General features: G+C 44.3%; 1 protein-coding gene across 1 annotated transcript in view; it reads right to left on the reverse strand.

Annotated features, from left to right (window-relative positions):
- The window catches only part of uba7 (ubiquitin-like modifier activating enzyme 7), a 51,549-nt gene extending 36,660 nt beyond the window's left edge, over nucleotides 1-14,889 (reverse strand). Inside the window, exons 1-18 of the mRNA XM_062546242.1 lie at nucleotides 14,668-14,889; nucleotides 14,402-14,570; nucleotides 13,478-13,612; nucleotides 12,983-13,089; nucleotides 12,632-12,722; nucleotides 12,153-12,279; nucleotides 11,474-11,571; nucleotides 11,169-11,330; nucleotides 10,857-11,021; nucleotides 10,350-10,478; nucleotides 9,806-9,886; nucleotides 9,255-9,410; nucleotides 7,614-7,779; nucleotides 7,007-7,203; nucleotides 6,492-6,556; nucleotides 5,029-5,224; nucleotides 1,893-1,967; nucleotides 186-378 (exon numbers count right to left, since the gene is read on the reverse strand). Coding sequence (XP_062402226.1) covers nucleotides 186-378; nucleotides 1,893-1,967; nucleotides 5,029-5,224; nucleotides 6,492-6,556; nucleotides 7,007-7,203; nucleotides 7,614-7,779; nucleotides 9,255-9,410; nucleotides 9,806-9,886; nucleotides 10,350-10,478; nucleotides 10,857-11,021; nucleotides 11,169-11,330; nucleotides 11,474-11,571; nucleotides 12,153-12,279; nucleotides 12,632-12,722; nucleotides 12,983-13,089; nucleotides 13,478-13,612; nucleotides 14,402-14,570; nucleotides 14,668-14,702 — 2,347 coding nt within the window. The 5' untranslated portion in view covers nucleotides 14,703-14,889. The remainder of the gene's footprint in view (nucleotides 1-185; nucleotides 379-1,892; nucleotides 1,968-5,028; nucleotides 5,225-6,491; nucleotides 6,557-7,006; nucleotides 7,204-7,613; nucleotides 7,780-9,254; nucleotides 9,411-9,805; nucleotides 9,887-10,349; nucleotides 10,479-10,856; nucleotides 11,022-11,168; nucleotides 11,331-11,473; nucleotides 11,572-12,152; nucleotides 12,280-12,631; nucleotides 12,723-12,982; nucleotides 13,090-13,477; nucleotides 13,613-14,401; nucleotides 14,571-14,667) is intronic.
- Between the last annotated feature and the right edge of the window lie 4,127 nt (nucleotides 14,890-19,016).

Here is a 19,016-nt window from a genome sequence, read left to right on the forward strand (position 1 = left end):
ACAGGCACACAGAGGGACAGACGTTCACCAATCACCGCCTCAGCAAGGGGCTCAGCAGGACCACCATTTGAGGAGAGCGGAGAGAGAGGGAACAAAAGATACACACACACACACACACACACACACACATGCTGCCCACATCAGTGGCACCCCAATTCGCCTGTCCTCTGTCTGCGTCCACTTACCCACGTCTTTCCCTTTGTCTTCCTCCATCTCCTTGTCGGTCACGTGGATCTTCACCGAGGACTTGGGAGCAAACGCCGGCACGCGGACCTTCCCCAGGGCGACCCGGATGGCGGCGCGGTCGCGGCTGCCATTGATGCCGTACGTCTGGCCGTAGAGGTTGGCGGCGGCCACCACGAAATCCATATGGGTGGTCTGAGAAAGGCAAGCACCCAGAGCTCAAGGCCTTTCGTCTATACATACACACACACACACACAGCCATACGTCTATCCATATGTACACAAGAGCAGCCCCGGCCCATCAAGGTATCGCCTCCCAGCCCAAACCAGAGCGGGCTTAACGTAAATAATTACCTTAAACTGAGACGCACGTTAAAACAGCACGGCAATGAAAGCAGACATATATGAGGGGGCTACATGCTAAGAGCACATTTCCTGTTGATTGTAAAAGAGGTTCAGGAACTCAATGTGTGTGTGTGTGTGTGTGTGTGTGTGTGTGTGTGTGTGTGTGTGTGTGTGTGTGTGTGCGCGTACATGTGTGGGTGTTGGTGTGGGTGTGTGTGCATGGTTGTATGTTTATGTGTGCGTGTGTATGTGTGGGTTTGGGTGTGTGCGTGAGGATGTGTATGGACTATGGGGTGTTGACCTGGCGGAAACTGTGAACATCTGTAACAGAAGCATAACTGCGTTGTGTTCGCTGTGAGCTCTCTTGGCATGGGCCACAGGAAGCCAGGCAGAGAAAGCGTGGAAATTGCTCACCTCGCTTTCTCTGATTCACCACACCATGAGGCAGGAATTCTGCTTTCACCTCTCAATACTCCCCCCCCCCCCCCCACATTCACACACACACACACACAATGCCTCATTGCTTGTGCATTAGACAAATTAACGGCCCTCCTCGTCAACCGATATCTCTCGGTCAGTGAGGGGAACAATGGCCAGTGAAGGACAGTGGGACGTGTCGGGAGGAAAGCGGAGTGCATTTTATGGGATGGGACCTGAAAGCCTTTAATCTTTGCCATATTGTGTGCCAAGCCTGCTGGCTGAGAGAGAAGAAAGGGAGAGAGGAAGCCAGGGAAGAAGAGGTGGGCCAGGAAAAGTCAGAGAAAATAAGAGGGGAAGACAGAGAGAGAGAGAGAGAGTGAGATGAAGAATAGGTGAAGGCCAGGGAGGGAAAGAGAGTGAGACTATGCACATAGTTAGTTCACTTTGTGTGCGTGTTTTGTCATTAAAACTGTATTTTCCACTCCTGTTCTACAGAACCTGTGATTTATAAGGAATCCACGAGCGTGTCATGTAGACATAACTACAAGCCAGAACACATTTTATACGTCGATATCATATGAATACATGTGTTTGTGTGCTTTGTGTACAGATGCATGCATGCGTGTGTGTGTGTGTGTGTGTGTGTGTGTGTGTGTGTGTGTGTCTGTGTCTGTGTCTGTGTCTGTGTCTGTGTCTGTGTCTGTGCCTGTGCCTGTGTCTGTGTCTGTGTCTGTGTGTGTGTGCATCATCAGATTTTTTCCCACCTTCATGTTATCTGTGTAAGGTAATCTGTACCTGCAGATAAGGGGCCAATACACAACAGAGTCGAAGGAATGTCAGAATGTCAGAAATGTCAGCAGGGGCTTATCAGGTGAGACGCTGCTGTTCACGTGCCCCCAGGGGAGAACTTTCAGCACCGCGGCCATCAAGGTGCAGATACTTACACACTCGGGGTCGAAGGTCAGGGGATGAGGACATCGCTTAGCACCCGTCCAGAATGGCAGCCCCGAGCTGGTCAGCTGAGAGGAGGTGAGAAACAGAGACGCAGAAGAAGAGGGGGAGAGAGAGAGAGAGAGAGAAAGAGAAAGAGAGAGAGAAGGGCAGAAAGAGGGGGAGAGAGAGTGAGTGAGTGAAGGAGATTGATAGATCAATGAGTGATAACAGCCAAAAGCAAAATGACTGACAGCTGTTAAAACATTTATGTCAAAGAGTGAAAGGAAAATACACTCTGAATTCATAATATAATTCAAATGCAGGGGAAAACAACCTCATAGGAGTGCTACAGAACCACATTCTCCCTGACTCATTAAGTATTTTGGCCAACTAACCACTTTAAAATAATCCACAGAGGAGATGTAAAAAGTTAACAAGAGTTTGCCCATTCAATGACACCTCAAAGTGGACAACAAAACCAGATCCGTGTCTATGTTAAGGACATGTTAAGGATCTAATGAAACAATAAACACGTGCTTGAGAGCGCCTGACCCTCTCTGGCCATTTGGTCTGACCAGCTAATGTAGCTATCACATGGGCTGTTACTACAGTTTGCTCCCTGATAAAAGAACAGAGAGGGGGCATGACCTGTCAGGAGCGACAGTTATGGGGCCTTTGATCTGGGGCGATAGCCCCACAAACACACCGGAGCTTCCCCCCGTGAAAGTCCCGCAGCACGAAGCGTCTTTATCAGGGCAGGGCCATCTTTCTTTACCCCCCCCTGTCTCACTCTCAATGGGGAGCAATCTACGAGGCTGTTCTCAACTCAGTCAGTGGCGGCTTATCTTGAAACCCTATTCAAGCCTGAGGGCTCTATCAGTGCCACTCAGTCTGTAAGGGTGTCTTCAAACAAGTTTAACCTCATTAACGCCCATACAGTGGGCGACAGGACGAGAAAGCGACAGCTGTTGTAAACGGAATCAGGACACATGCTGTTGAGTGGACATATCTCGCCGTATAACATGCTATTTATAACGACATGTCATTAAAGTCCAATTCTGTCCAACTCTCAGACAGTAACCGGAGCCATATTCTCAATAATATAATCTCATCTCTCATTTCTCCAATACCAGCTGCTTCAAAACACCACATTTTGCCCGTCTAGTCATTAAAAGTTTTGGGATGTCTGTCGACAAACAATGTGGCTGGTGTCTGTGTGTTGTCTGTGGTCTTGATGTTCTAAGGACGAGACCAGAGACAAAACAAGTGACCGCAAGCATCCCAACAAAGTCAGGAGTTTCAACACAACTGTCTGAGTGACAACCCCTGAAGTCATCTGGACTGACTCTGGCTGTCTGTTTGTCTGAGTGGGGATAAAGCTTACTGCAACACGTCTGCTTCCATGCCCAGAATACAGCTATTCCACCTGACCACAGCTTCATCAGATCCACCTGGTACATTATTAGACAGACAGGCTTATTAGGAAATGACTGAGACCTTAGACAACTCTGTTCATTTCAGATTCACTCAAGCGGACACATTGAGGCAATTGAATGGACCCATCCCATTTACAGTGTGAATGGTGTTTACCAGTAGACCCACGTGAGAGTGAATCCACCCTGACACTGCGCTAACATGCACTGACATGTCAGGAGAGGTCTCCGCGCTGTGGTGGAAGAGGCTTACTGAAGGCCGGCAGCAGTTTCCTCATACATCCTCAGAAACCCAACTGACAAAAAGAAACCTACTGCACTGACGTGGATGATACTACCAACAACATGTACTCGCATGACCTTTACAGAGAGACCAACCGAGGGGGGGTAGCCAGGAACCTGACGAAAATACAGGCAACTCAACCTTTATCAGATAGATCTTAACAATGTATGATCTAATAAGCACAGTACAGAGTGACCGATTGAAGGGCATAAAGATCACGGTGCAGTTAATGGCATGGCATTCATCGCAAAGGGAACATTCCAAAACCTAGTGCAGACTGTTTGGTCATCCCAAAGTTCATACCAGCAGTAGTGTTAACAGCCTATCAACACCACTCATGAAACTTGTGTAAAAGTCCTGTTGATTTACACAGACTACTCTCTAGCCTAAATTCATACCATTCCCTGTGTTCAGAAGAAGGGAGGATTTTCTGGGTTACCACACAGGGCCCATGACTGCGAAGAACTCACAATGTGACTAATTTCAGCACAAAAAAAAACACTTAAACCAAGACAATGACATACAGTACTGCCGCTGTGAATCCCGTAACAGAACCATATATGGCTCAAATACAGCAAAGTCATGAGGCTGGATATGGGTGAGCCACCACTAAATGTCTGTCTTCAACAGACAGACATAAACTTACAAAAAAGGGTGCATCCCAAAACAGTCCATGTCAGCACAATTCTCCCCCCAAATAAACATACCGTGGCCATAACTCGGAGGAGCACCTTGAATCAGTGCTGAATCTAATGATGCCTTTTTCAAAAAGCCCGGCTTAGTGAATGTAAAGCGAAACTGCCGTGACATGTTTTGACAGGCGTCACACACAGTGTTTGCAGAGGAATGAGAGCATTTGCGAAAGTGAGTTCCCCAAAGACCGAGGTAAAGGCAGACATCAAGATTTAGTTAAACACTACTGCTAGCAAACCAACAGATCTCTACTTGCCATAAGTCTAAGAGTGCTGCCTGGCAGAGCTCAGAAAGTTGGAAACTTCAGAGAGTCTTTTGTCGGAATCTGGCTGGCTTGATTTTTGTGGTTTCAAAGAGATCTTGCTGTGATGTGACTGTGAAATAAGACCTGGAATGAATAGATTCATTGGTCTTGGATGTACCACTGTTTTGTCCTTAACTGTCCGCTTGGGAAGAGGCTCTGTGCTGTCACTGATCAAAATAGAAGGCAGTCAACTGCACAAAACTCCATAGACAATATCGCCACCCAATGGCCAATTATGCTACTCCATTTGAACTCAAACTCCCCATCAATCAAATTCAATCCAGCTATCCATGTGTCAACATAGCTTTGTTTAGTCTATGGTGCATTATTTCCAGCTATTATATGAAAACGGGACCTAAGTATATAGGCATACTATAACTTGGAATTCTACTGAGCCAGGTTCATCAGTGAGTTGGGTCAGAAGTGTGTGGTACCGCGTTGGGAGGGAAGCAGTGGAGAAGCTGCCTGATGTCGTGGTTGTAGAGGGTCTCCCAGCGCAGTCGGGCCCAGCGGACGCAGTCCTCCCAGCTCTGGGGTCGGAGGTCACCCAGGCTGCCGCTGACGTCCTCCAGCACCTCCAGGGCTTCCGCCTCGCTGCGCTGCTCCAAGCGCGACAAGAAGCTGTCATCACTGTGGAGTCGAGATGACATCATTACAACATTAGTGCTGTTCAAACACCAGATAAGGGGACTGTTGGAGCCAGTAAGAGCCAAAAATAAAGAGAGTCCAACAGGAAATGGATGGAGCAAATCCTCTGGCTTGGTAGACGACCTTGACATTGAGGACCTCCAGACCTCCTTCCCAAGACTGATAAAATACAGTGACAGCCTACAACAGACTGATCTGGCATTCAATTGCTCAGATAATGCATGCTTACTAAGGGCACTTCTGCTGGACTCTACTGGACACAACTAAGGTTCTTTCTTTAATCACTGACCACTAAACACAAGAACAAAGTCTTCTTTGTTCCAAACCAGCCAAATGGAGATAAGTGGAGAGACATCTTCTCCACCCATACATTTAGACCACTGCTTAAATGGCCAGTGTTTAGGGGAAACATTCAACTCATGCCAATCAGACATAAGCTTTTTCTTCCTGACGGCATCCAGAGAGGAAGGCCGTTAGGGGGCTTCTGCAGCGATGAGAGCTGATGAGATGAATCCTGGGGAGATGGAGGGAGGTGTGTGTGTGTGTGTGGGGGGGGGGGGGGGGGGTTCTTTGATAGGGAGCAGAGGTCGCCCTGCAGCTGCTGGACAGGAAGTACTTGAGCTGCGCCGGTGACAAGACACGGGCAAGGCGACTGGTATCTGTCTGCTACACACACACACACACCCTGGCTTCCTGGCAGAGTGAGGCAGAGGCCTATAGGGCTCCTCCATAAACAACCAGCGGAGTGAGTGTGTGTAGCTGGTATGGAGGGCTGGAGCTGCACACTCCCCAGCAGAGGCCTGAGTGGTGAGGGGGGCCTGGGGCAGGATGTGGAGCCCACGTTGGCAGCCTGGCTAGTGCTACTAACACACACATTCCTCTGGACTGGACATGAGGAACTTGTTATAACAAACTGCTCTTGGCGCTACAGGATGTGATGTGTGGTGGTATATATCTGAGAGTGTGTGTGTGTGTGTGTGTGTGTGTGTGTGTGTGTATGTGTGTGTGTGTGATAGAGAGAGAAATTGAAAATAAACACTATGTGTGTGGTGTGTGTGTGTGGGTGTGTGTGTGTGTGTGTGTGCGTGTTTGTGTGTGTGTGTGTGTGTGTGTGTGTGTGTGTGTGTGTGTGTGTGTGTGAGTGTCCTTACACAGCAATATGTTTTCCCGACTTAACACAAAATCCAAATTGTATTCGTGCATGAAAGATGCATGAGCAGCAGCATAGAGTGATATTGGCAAACCTCACCTCAGGTATTGGTTCACATGCTCTGCAGTGTGCTTGAAAATGCCCTCAAACTGGTCTCTGGCCCACTGTAAAAACAACCACCACAACACAACATCTCAATATGCCTCCTTAGTCACATAATTAGACCAGAACTAACTAGACCATAAAGACACAAACATTGTCCATGTTGTACTTCAAAAGGACTAGCGCTGTGATGCCGCCTGCATGACATCGACTGCATCCTCTCATGATCCTACGGACAATTGCTCTCATTGATGCACTTATTACACTCATTGATGCACTGATTGTGGTTGTTGTTTGTTGCTGCAAAATTGTTGTTCGAATTGCTCTTAAAAGCTTACAAATGTTTTTTACCCTGTTGTAAGTGGCTTTGGTTAAAAAAGCGTCCGCCAAATGTAATGTAACGTAAGGGATAATGTATAGAACACTGGTCATTATCTGGAAAATAAGCACCGACAGGGCGAACAGGACCCCGACGTGAAGCGGAGGTATAATAATGTAATGTAATGTGGCACCTGCAGGGTGTGCTCTATGCGCTGGGGGAAGTTCTTGAGGGTGCACAGGGGGATGGCCGTGGCTGTGCCTGGGGTGGCGGGGCCGTAGGACTCAGTGAGGCGGGGAACCACCACCACGGTGGAGCCCTTGGTCCCCAGGGTGCCTCCCTCCAGCATGGGCTTCAAGTGCTGCACACAGAGCTTATCCAGGTAGACTCCTAACCAAGGTACATCAGAGGAGGAAACCATGTTATTCTCTGCTATTGTGACTTGCATTAACTTTTTTTTTTAATTAATATATTTGCTGTCTACTCCGGAGATAAGGCCTATAGCTAGCAGGGCGCTACAAGCTAACTTGTGTAACCCACCAACTATGCTAACGGTATCAGACTGAGTTATTGCATTCACAGAGAAGAGAAGGGTATATCCTCTTATCAAACTCTGGGGTAGATTAAACGCTATTTTTCCCCAAAATGGTGGCATGTTCCTTGAAGAGGTGTTGTCTGGACGTGACCAAAGTAACATTAGAAGGTCATCTATCACTGACCGCACATTTACAAACTGTAGTTGGCAGCCTGTGTAGATGGCGGTACAGTATATGGTGTATGGTAGTATGGTGTTGGCTCACTAGCATCAACATTGTCCAGGGCTGCGGCTACACCATCAAGGCCTCTGAAGAAGCTGTACCCGTAAACGCCCTCACTCTCTGGGCCCAGCCGGTTCTGGTGAGCCGTGACATTCAGCTTCGGGTTCATGTCCCGTGCCACCCGTGTTGCCACCTCAGCTTTCTGCCTCTGAGGGAGAAAGAGAGAGAGAGATAGATGGAAAGAGAGAGAGAGAGAGAGAGAGAGAAAGAGAGAGAGAGAGGCCAGGAAAGAGAGGAAGAAAGAAAAACAGGAATATGGCTTTGCGAAATGTGAAAGGGGGAAACAGAGGTTTACTGATGGTGGAGCAGATGCTGTCTCAAGAGAGGAAAGGCAAATACTGTTAGGTGTCTTAATCTAATCTTCATCTCCACACACTGCTTGAGAGCCCATCAGAAGATTGCCATGTTTACTAGAGGACGTTATCACAGAACACATCCTTCTTCGGATGGCATTCCCTAAGTGTTACGCAACAGCAGTTAAATGCTCTTCTAATGGTCTGCATATGCTTGTTGTTCGGAGGCTCCAGAGAACACGAGCAAGCTGTTGATGCCAAGCCTCCTCTGAATGCCTCAACACATTAGACTATTATGCTGTTAGTTTGTAATGAGAGCAGGAAGGACAGTCATCAATGGGCAGGCACGCTCACACGTCCTTCCCTGCCTGCCGACGGCCTCCCATCAGCCATAAATACTGGTGACCGCTGGTGAATCACGGGGTCAGTAGCCCACACAGGGCTCAACGCAACAGTGGCGACTCGGTAACAGGACACTGTTGGAGCAGCGACCTTTGACCCCCGGGTCTGTCCAGGGCCGCTGACCTGCGACCGGGCCCACTTAACCAGGTCAGGCCTTTAGTGCCCACAGGCGGGAGGTCTACAGTGTGCTCCGACGCCTCATGGGTGTTGTGAGGTGTCTTTTTACCTGGGGCTCAGTTTCGACTCCCACCAAAGTGTGTGGGAATGGATATCACTCGTCTAATTCCTCATTCACCCCTGGCAGTCCACATCAAGCTAAATGGGTTTGATCCATGTACTAATCTACCTACTGAAATACTGTACTGTATGCAATGTATTGATTATTTTCTTTTTGCCTGTGCGATGTGCGTGTTCAGGGGTAATACCACTGTTACATAAGAGAACGAATGCCTCATATAATGACACATATGGAGATAATCTTAGCTTTCTCACCACAATTTCAGTTCATCTCAGTTTGTAAACACTGTCTTTGAGAGTTCAAACAACTATGTGGTGTTTCACAAAAGTAGATAGTAGCTAAAATATGCTTGTGATTTCAGCTTGGCGCTTAGTTTATATGGTAAATGGTATTAGGCCACTTAAGGATAGTGTTCTGTTGTCATGTCAGCAATACTTACTGCAGCCTCCCTTACTGTACTGTACACTGTGATTCTAGTGAAGGTTGTGGATTTGCCCCATTTTCAGAGCCTCGACTGCATACAAACACCAGATGTGTTTTTGTTTGTTTTTGGCTCAAACATAGACAGCTAGTGGACGATGAGGAGAAATTAACTGCCCTCAGCAATGCTGTGGAATCAAATATTTAGTAACATCCGACAACTTGCATGTACTTTATGTCATGACAATAGCTATGGGATGAATGTCTTACCCCAATGTCCTGTGACCTAAACAAAAATTGTCGATTCAGATTTGATCGTTCAATGGAGTCCATGTCAGTCACAGTGATGTTCCCACCCTCTCCAGCTCCCAAGCCAATCAAGGCAAAATTCTTTAACAGCTCACAGCCAATGGCACCAGCACCAACCTATCATAGCAAAATGAATCATTAGAATGTTTCTCACTTTCTCACTTTATGTGTAATTTATTTATATAATATACAGTATGGCATTCTAGACAGTCTATTATGCTTTATGAGTAGATAAACAATTATCTATGAGTTGATTAACATCTTTATCACTAGCCTACCTTACAAAGTACATATAGGCTTAATAAACGCATAGCAATCACTAACCACTTACAATCTTTTTCATCAGAAAGCACACATACTTATACACATCACTTCAGTATTCCTACAGGGGAAATACCATTTAAACCTCAAGCATTTCCTGTTCCCAGAGCTTAGCCATCAGCAGTAGTGGACAGCCAAGCCAACTGGTCAAAGAGCGCCCTCTACTGGGGTATAATCAGAACAACACTGACCAAAAAATATTTCTGTCTGCCCAGCTTCTCCTGAAAGGCTGATCCAAACACAGCAATCTGTCCATCATAGCGACACCCTTCCTGAGAGACAGAGAACAAACAGAAACACATTTGACTCATTGACCATCATCAAAAGCTACAGATCATAATCTCTCATCAGTGACAGTTTTGTGCTGTTCTAACTGTGGCAACTGAAAACAAATCCTTAAATATTGTACAGAGATCTTTATGGTAAACAAACAAAAGCCTGCTTTTCTTCAGCTTTGATGCGTACTGTATCCACACATCTACTATGACCGTGGCAACAGAATGGAGTCCAGATATTTACAGGTCACCAGCACTGGCCTTTTCCAAACCAAACACACGGTCGGCAGATCTGCAGGAATGGAGCCGTGGCCTTCCTTTGCTTTGCCTCGACTAAATGTTGTGTTTGGCTGGGCGTCAGAGACCGTCTGGAATGAGAGCAAGTGCTTGGTGCTGTTTGCACAGGCAGAGGAGACAGGCGAAGAGAAAAGGGGTCCCCGACTGTGGGAAGTGAACTCACTGGGGCGCACTCGTCTTCCGTTAGGGCCTCTTCCTCATCCTCATCCTCCTTCTCACTCTCCTCGGGGAGGCACTCCAGGGCGTCGAAATACAGCCACTGATGCAAGGGAGAGAATTTCCCACTGCAGGCCTGAGGCAAAACAGGGAAAGGACTGAGTCAGAGAGCAAAGGCATTCATCAGTGACTCATCTCTGGACTTTCACACAGCTTTTTCTTCTCCAGCAGACACGCAAACACATGTCTGACACCAAACACATGTCTGGTGGTATTGCAAGCATCCAAGACCATATTCAAGTCACCCTTGTTATGATGTTTGTACTTTGAGTATGTCCAACATATTCTATGTTTTAAACAGTTATAACATTCTCTGAAACAACAATGTTTAAAAAAAGTCATAAAAAAAGTCATAAAAAAGTCATATAAAAAACATTGTTGTTTTGCCAACCACTCTCTCAAAGGTTAAGGTTATATCTCTCCAGGGTCATTGTTGATGTTGTGCTGGTGTCACCTTTATGACCTCTTGGGCCCCCAGTCCTCCAATGAAAGCATTGACAGGGGCAAGGTCACCGCGAGCACTCATCGCCAGCTTCTTCACCACGCCCTCGTCCAGCTTCTCCAGTTGGGACGCCTCGCTCAGTTTTCTTGCCAAGGTCACCAGCCTATCAGCATCCACCTAGAAGGAGCAGCGTATCAACGAGTCATGTTGAAATACTATTCATTTGATGTTGTTCAAGTAGCAATAGTAAATAAGACTGAATTCAACGTTCACTCTGTATCTAAACCTCAAGCTTTCGTCAGTGTTATGTTACTTGTCCCTGACCTTTGACCTGGGCTTTGGTAAATTCCCTGTGCTTTTCACAAAGTCATGTAGAGCCTGAAAGGCAATGTGCAGAGTTCGATGGCTCTCCAGTTTTCCGTAGTCAGTTGGCACCATAATCTCTGGGTCCCTCAGGGCTTCATCTAGAGCCTCAGGCAGGGGTTTCTGAAAGAGAGTCCAACCGTCACGTTGGCTGGTTACTTTAAATGACAGAAGTCACTCAACTCATGTTAACCACTTTAGCATAATGTCAATCATAATCATAAAAGTGATACCCATTTTATCTCCATTTGAATACAGATACATACAAATGTTAGAGTCTCTGACTTCTTAACTTCTGTCGCAACTCCACCTTTCTCATATTCTGAGAAATTTGAGGTGTCGCAGATGGTGAATGAGTAATTATCTGGAAAACAAATGGCAATACGTTAAAGCAGACATAGAATGGAAAAACATTCTTTACCTTGACTTTGTTGACTAAGGAAAGTTCGGGCCATAGCCACAAAGCTACCATGAACCTGAAACATGCTTGCTGCCTCCTTTATATGCAAATCTCGGACTTTGAAATGACCACCAATCTGACCAAAGACAGAGTGTGATGCCAAACACGGACTGTGACATAAACCATCACTGCCCCTCTACACACGTTATGTTACCTCTTTGAGTTGGAGATTCAAGTAGATGTGGCTAAAACCTGTTATCTATAACCTGTTGTGAGCGGTATTTGGCTGTAAATCAGACAATCAGCTTATAGCTCACTCAATTATTAATGTGGGTGCCAGATATGCATGACGGACGTAAGATATCAGCTAAAATGGGGCATTCTATTCCCCAGCATAATTATAGGTTTGTAAATAGGCTTGTAAAGGTTTATTGACAGACTGAAGTTGCATCAGAGAACAAGCTGAAATTCTCCTTTCATCTATTCTATGCAGGCTTTCAATTCCTCTTGAACACCTACTGTAGCACCTGAACAATGAAACTCACCTAGCACCTTAACTTCAACAGGGCCACAGCTGTTGAGCTCCTCCATACCCTGCACCCCTGAGAAGGTGATATGCGTGACATCATGAAATCTATGCTCCTCTGCACAGGTGACTTTTCCAGGGTTTCCCTTGAGTGAGAAAATTCAGCAGGACATTTTCACAAATATTTCTTTGCATAACATGTCACACTGCCTACAGTATATCCACTCAAATACACAGTTTCTACAAGAGCATGCCAAGACCTAGGGCAATACTTTACATTAACTTTTTTGACCACACCAGCATCATCAAATGCATGTTAGTAGGAGCTACTGTAACACCACGATCATGATCAACATTTCTATACAATGTTTTCGCTCAGTTCTGCCTATATTTCTTTCACGATTCAGTATATGCTTTTCTTATGTAACATATGTCCTATTTAAAGGAAGGCAACAAAGAGAGGTCTCTTTATTGTGATGAACGACCATTTTGTCTGACCTTTGTGATGGAGTCAACCAGCGCTGTGAGTGGGGTCTCCCCATCAATGTCTATGACTCTGAACTCTTCTCCAAAATCACAGAACAACTGTCTGTAATAAAACATCCCAAGATACCAGTCAGAGTTTACTTTCTTGGGACAATTCATCATGTCTTAGAATATGTGAAAATATGTGATGTCTACATCTTAAAATGTAGCTATAAATTCCACATTTTGATGGCACACTGTATATTATAATAATAAGCTATGCTACTCAAGACACACAACGATTCTTGTAATACATACAACTTCATGATGTCCCGTATAACAGCTCTTTGCTTAGCAACAGTGAAACAATATTAAAATACTAACCCACACAGTCCTCTAGTGTCAGCAACGATAAACTTAATGTTCTTGGAGTGGCAAAACTCTCCAATGCGTTTCTGTTCGTCCAGTGAAGAATTTGTGAGCACCACAACCTTGAAAGTAAAGTACAGAATTAAGGTCCATGTTTTTCATATGCCTACATTCTCCTACATTCCTACAGATTGTCTCTAATTCATTACAATGTGTTTTACAGTAAATGTTACAGTTATCCTATTACAGTGAATCCAACACACAGCTCTGGGATAGACTTTCAGATGTACTGTCCAGGGGTGTGTTTCCCGAAGCCAAAGTTCCTTGAATTTCCCCTTGGGGATCAATAAAGTATCTTTCTATCTATCTATCTATCTATCTATCTATCTATCTATCAGTATCTATCTATCTATCTATCAGTATCTATCTAACAGGTTAGCAACTATGGTTTTAGGAAACACACTCCAGAACATTGAATCTAACATGGAAGGTAGCTCTCCATCTCCTGACCTGGAATCTACTGAGAAGGCTTTCATCCAGGGGTCCACTGTGGCCGTCCACGGCCACATGATCATTGAGGCGAGACAAGCTGGTGAGACACCTAAGGGCCCTGTTCTGACCCAGGTCATATTTCTTCAAGTAAAACTAGGAAGAAGAGTATTGACATATGAAACAGGAAAACATGAAATGTAATGCATGTTATAAATAACAACAGCATAAAGGACTGATAATGGGTGACAGCACAGCTGTTTGCATAATTGACCAGTAGGCAGAACCAATTGCCTTTGTTCAAAAATAAAATGGACACAAATGTAAGCTACATTCAAAAGATTGGGGTCACGTAGAAATTTCCATTCCACTCCATTATGGACAGAATACCAGCTGAGATCAGTTTAATTGCTTTTGGGTTTGTGACTGTTGTAGAAAGAAATGGCTGATCTTTAATACAATATCTACATTGCCCATATTCAGCAACCATTCATCCAATGTTTCAAAGACACATTGTGTTTACTAATGCTTACTGAGAAAACATTGCAGAACCCTTTTGCAATTATGTAAGAACATAATGTAACCTGAAAACTGCTGCCCTTCTTAAAAAACAAACAAACAAATAAAACAATGCAACTGATCTCTGGCTATTCATATGTTTCTTCAGGTCCCTTTCCACAGGTGCATTAATCAAGCACCATGCAGTATGCATTCATAATCTAGGTGCTTACTGGAGTGGAATGCAAATATCTACTTGATCCCAAACCTTTGACCGGTAGGCTGTGTGTGCCAGGAGAAAGTAGCTAACAGAACAATTTGCTTTAAGTTGTGAAAGGTATGCTCGATATGAAAAGATCACAGATCTATATTAGACTGAAGATACTGTACACCTGTACCACTATGACCAGAAGAATTCGCATTTATATAGGTTCAATATCTATTTACCTGAGAAGACAAATCATACCACTCCACCACTCCCTCATCTTGAACCGTGACTGACCGAACACCGGCCAGGATGACATTCTTGGCTATTTCTATTCCAAGCCCACGCATCCCCGAAATGAGAACATCTGCTTCGCCCATGCGGCGCATCGCATCATGACCTAGAACGGGTCTGGGAGAACCCAAATAAGCAAATTGTTATAATGTTACATGCTAAGTTTGCTCTTGTAGGCTACGTTGTCTCGAAAGTTTCTCCGAAAGGCACTTACAGTTGACGGGAATAAAGCACTTCATCGATGTCCATCTTGCGTTTTATTTCTTAACAAAATGAGGCTGAATTGGCAAGTTGGTTGATAGGACTATTCCAAAAAGTAGGCCCTATAGACTGTCAGATCAAAAAAACTATTCGTCTTTATGGAACTGGAAAAATAGTTTGACAAGCCTGCTACGACAACACAGACAGCCAGGCTACTTATGTTTCACTTTCATTTTTGCATCTACTTTCGTTTTTCTAAGAACATACTTAGCTTTCTACAGTTTTCTTACACAATGTCATGTGGCTTACTACTATTTGTAGGGGAGAATGGGGACGGTTGCGATGATGTAGCCTAATGTAAAAATACGGTAATGATATTCAACTTGCTGCTGTACCCGGTACTACCCGCCGCCGGCAGCCGTCAAAGACGACTGCATAACGTGGGCATTTCTGAGATTCTGATTCTGGCTACGTTTTCAACCCGGAGTTGTGCATAGGCTACGTCATGGTTGAAAGCGTAGCCTACCAGAATCTCATAAATCACCATGTTAAGTCGTCTTAATCTTTCCTTTACTGTCTATGGTCTTAATCATAAAGCATTCGTAGTTAGCCCTTTTTCCTTCCTCCTTCCCATTTCGATGTAGGCTAAAACAAGTAGAAGTGTGTGTGTGTGTGTGTGTGTGTGTGTGTGTGTGTGTGTGTGTGTGCGTGTGTGTGTGTGTGTGTGTGTGTGTGTGTGTGTGTGTGCGTGCGCGTGTGTGGTGGTGGTGGTGGTGGTGTGTGTGTGTGTGTGTGTGTGTGTGTGTGTGTGTGCGCGCGCGTGCGTGCTGGTGGTGAAGGTGGTGTGTGTGTGTGTGTGTGGGGGGGGGGGGGTTAATGTATTTTTTAGCTCAAATGTAAATGTAATTACTTATTACTTGTTATATAGTCTTTGCCTTTATTAACTTAGTGAAAACCCTGTCTGCACAAATAAAATGTCATAAAGGAAACTACTAAATAATATGAAAGAATGTTTTTACCTACATTTTAATGAATGTTGCAACTGCCCTGTGGACTATAGCAACTGCGTGGTTGTGTCTGCAATGCAGCAGACTGTGTTTTGACCACACTTCTACATATATCCCATGTATAGGTCTAGCCTATTGAGCTTCCCTGTATTCAACTGTTTGTCAATTTCCCTGGGTACAAATTACATACCTTTTTAGTTGTTGACCTCTGAATAAGTGTGGAGTGCCACCCTGAGTAGGATGGCAGTAGGCTCAGCAGGTGGCGCTGTTGTGTAGCAGTGCTGTTGGAATGGTCAGACAATGGTCATGGTTTCGTAACACCACGGGACACCTTTAGGCAATCCCAGTCCAGTATATGCTTAACAGCCTTTTGATTTCAGTTTCCTTCACATGGTGTTCCACTGTTCCCTGATAAGAAGTCCTAGCAATTTTGCCTAGTAGATTAATGTGTTAATCCCACACACATACTGTTTCAATTAACTTAATTTCGTAAATTGATTTAAAGCCATTATGATCAGTGAATCTCAGTGAGATGGCATATTCCCTATTATTGTCTTAAAGGGATATTCCGCCATTTTTGGAAATACGCTCATTTTCCACCTCCCCTCGAGCAAAACAATCGATATTTACCTTGTTCCCGTTCATCCAGCCATTCTGCGAGTCTGGCGATACAACTTTTAGCTTCAGCCTAGCATAGATCATTGAATCGGATTAGACCATTAGCTTCTCGCCTGCTAGCTTCATGTTTAAAAGTGACTAAGATTTCTGGTAATTTTCCCATTTAAAACGTGTCTCCTCTCAAGTTAGAAAGTGTAATAAGACCAACTGAAAATGGAACCTGGCGTTTTTCTAGGCTGATTTGACATGGAACTACACTCTCATCTGGCGTAATAATCAAGGCAACTTGCAGCTACTGGCACTACTACTGCTTGTTCTCTATGGAGACTATTTTCAGATGCTGCGTACGATATCACTGCGCCTGCAAGTTGCCTTGATTAGTACGCCAGATGAGAGTGTAGTTCCATGTCAAATCAGCCTAGAAAAACGGCAGGTTTCATTTTCAGTTGGTCTTATTGCACTTTCTAACTTGAGAGGAGACACGTTTTAAATGGGAAAATTACCAGAAATCTTAGTCACTTTTAAACATGAAGCTAGCAGGCGAGAAGCTAATGGTCTAATCCGATTCAATGATCTATGCTAGGCTGAAGCTAAAAGTTGTATCGCCAGACTCGCAGAATGGCTGGATGAACGGGAACAAGGTAAATATCGATTGTTTTGCTCGAGGGGAGGTGGAAAATGAGCGTATTTCCAAAAATGGCGGAATATCCCTTTAAACCTTTAAGCCCTATCAGTATGTGTTTCTGTGAAAACTGATGCTCTCAATCATTCGTTTGGGTTGATACAGTCTGGCTATGTACAGTAAAACACACTGCACACTGAAATATTTTAATAATGAATGTATCGCATTACCACTTGCCCTTATTATAACTGCATGTTGTTCCCACCATGGGATTTCCAAGCACAAACAAGCAAGTGAACACCATAGCTGCCACAGCACCTGTGAGCAACTCTTAGGCTCACGTAACTTTGTTCAAAGGGAGTCAAGAACCCGGTGTGCTTTCTGGTGTCTTTCGGATGAGACGTCACGTAAAACAAGGTCTTCACTCACTGTGGTCACTAAAGACCCCCATGGCACTTATCATAAAGAGGCTCCCTGCTGCCCTGGGAAAATTCCCAACCTGGATCATTCAATCTGGCCCCCTAATCATCCCCCAGTGTAATTGGCTCGTTCATTCATTCCCCCTCTCTCCACCTGAAGCTGGTGTGTGGTGGGCGTTCTGGTGCATATACAGTGTAGTGGCTGCTGTGCTGAGCATCACTCAGGTGGGTGCTACATATTGGTGGTACTGGTAGTTAGTGAGGCTCCTCCTTCACTGTGAAGCACTTTTGGTGTCTTGAAAAACATTATATAAATGCAATGTGTTGTGTGTTGCCTAAATTCACAGAAAAAAAAAACAACTTCTCGGCCACCAGAGACACTAAGCAGTTCTACTCTGAAAATGTGAAAGTAATTTTGCAGAAGGCCTACTTCCGTATTTCAGACTTTATGTTGTCCTTCCACCTCAAGTCATACAGGATTGTATAAGTATTAAGTCATCCATTTGTTTTCTGTATTAATTACATCACATTACATTTGGATGCCGCTTTTTAACTAAGGTGACATACAGTACAACATGGTACTCATGCATTGTTGAAGTCATTGTATTATGCACCTGGCCAGTATAGATCTCTGTATCCGTGCTGGAGTTATTGCATGGGTATTATCCACTTTCTGTGCCAAGCCATATAGGCATCCTTCTCAAATCAAGTTGGACTTATCCACAAAGTGACCTTTGGAGTCATTTAGGAGAATAATTAACTGTGAGTGTTTATCTATGATGCATGTCTGGGTATGCATGTGCCCGTGTGTGTGCCCATGTGTGTGTGTGTGTGTGTGTGTGTGTGTGTGTGCGAGACAGTTACAGAAAGAGAGGCTGTCTGTGCTCAGCAGTATTTTATTTAGATGTATTTGTATATTTATTTTTAGGCATATTTAATTACTTTAGCGTATTGTGTCGTTTGTATTTTACAGGAGTGGAAAAAATCAAATGTAGTTTGAAACAAAATTCTATGAGGGATTGTAATTAGAGTATTTCAAATACCTCAGAAAAATCTGCAATTTTTTATGCTTAGCATAGCCAAAGGCCTAGACTTGGTGTCTTGGTGAATCTGGTTTTGTCAGTTAAAGTTTGTCATTTTTTTCTTTGCTGTTTCTTGTTGCCCAGGGGTTACTCAATAATACAAGTGCGCGGTGGTATCCCTCAGGCAATTCTATATACTGTGTATTGCTCTAAAGTTGACCTAAATAGTGATTTGTCAATAAAAATGCCAACTTCATTACCCTTTTGGAAGGACAGCATGAAATGTGAACCCACTTTTCCTTTTTCTTGCATTAATATGCCACATTCAGCACTCTCTCTGGCATGGCCTACTGTTTTTGTGCTTTTGTGCAAAGTGCTTTGGCTTTATGGAGTGAGGATTGTCTAACAAAGATTTAAATATATATAAAAGGATATATACATATACTGTACATACATTTATAAATATAAAAATACATGGCTTGCACTCAAAAAAATGCTTTGTATAAATAAATGTGACTTGACTTGACTTGACTTGACATTGTGACCAACTTAGAAGTATTGGATCCAATTTAACTTTTTTTACGATCCCCTCTGGACACTCTGAAGCAAAGTCAACTGAGGGAGCCAAAATTGGTCAACTTTCTTCTGCCAATGGCAATTCTAGAAACATTTTG

This window comes from Sardina pilchardus, chromosome 9, assembly GCF_963854185.1.
Source record: "Sardina pilchardus chromosome 9, fSarPil1.1, whole genome shotgun sequence".
NCBI classification, from domain to species: Eukaryota; Metazoa; Chordata; class Actinopteri; order Clupeiformes; family Clupeidae; genus Sardina; species Sardina pilchardus.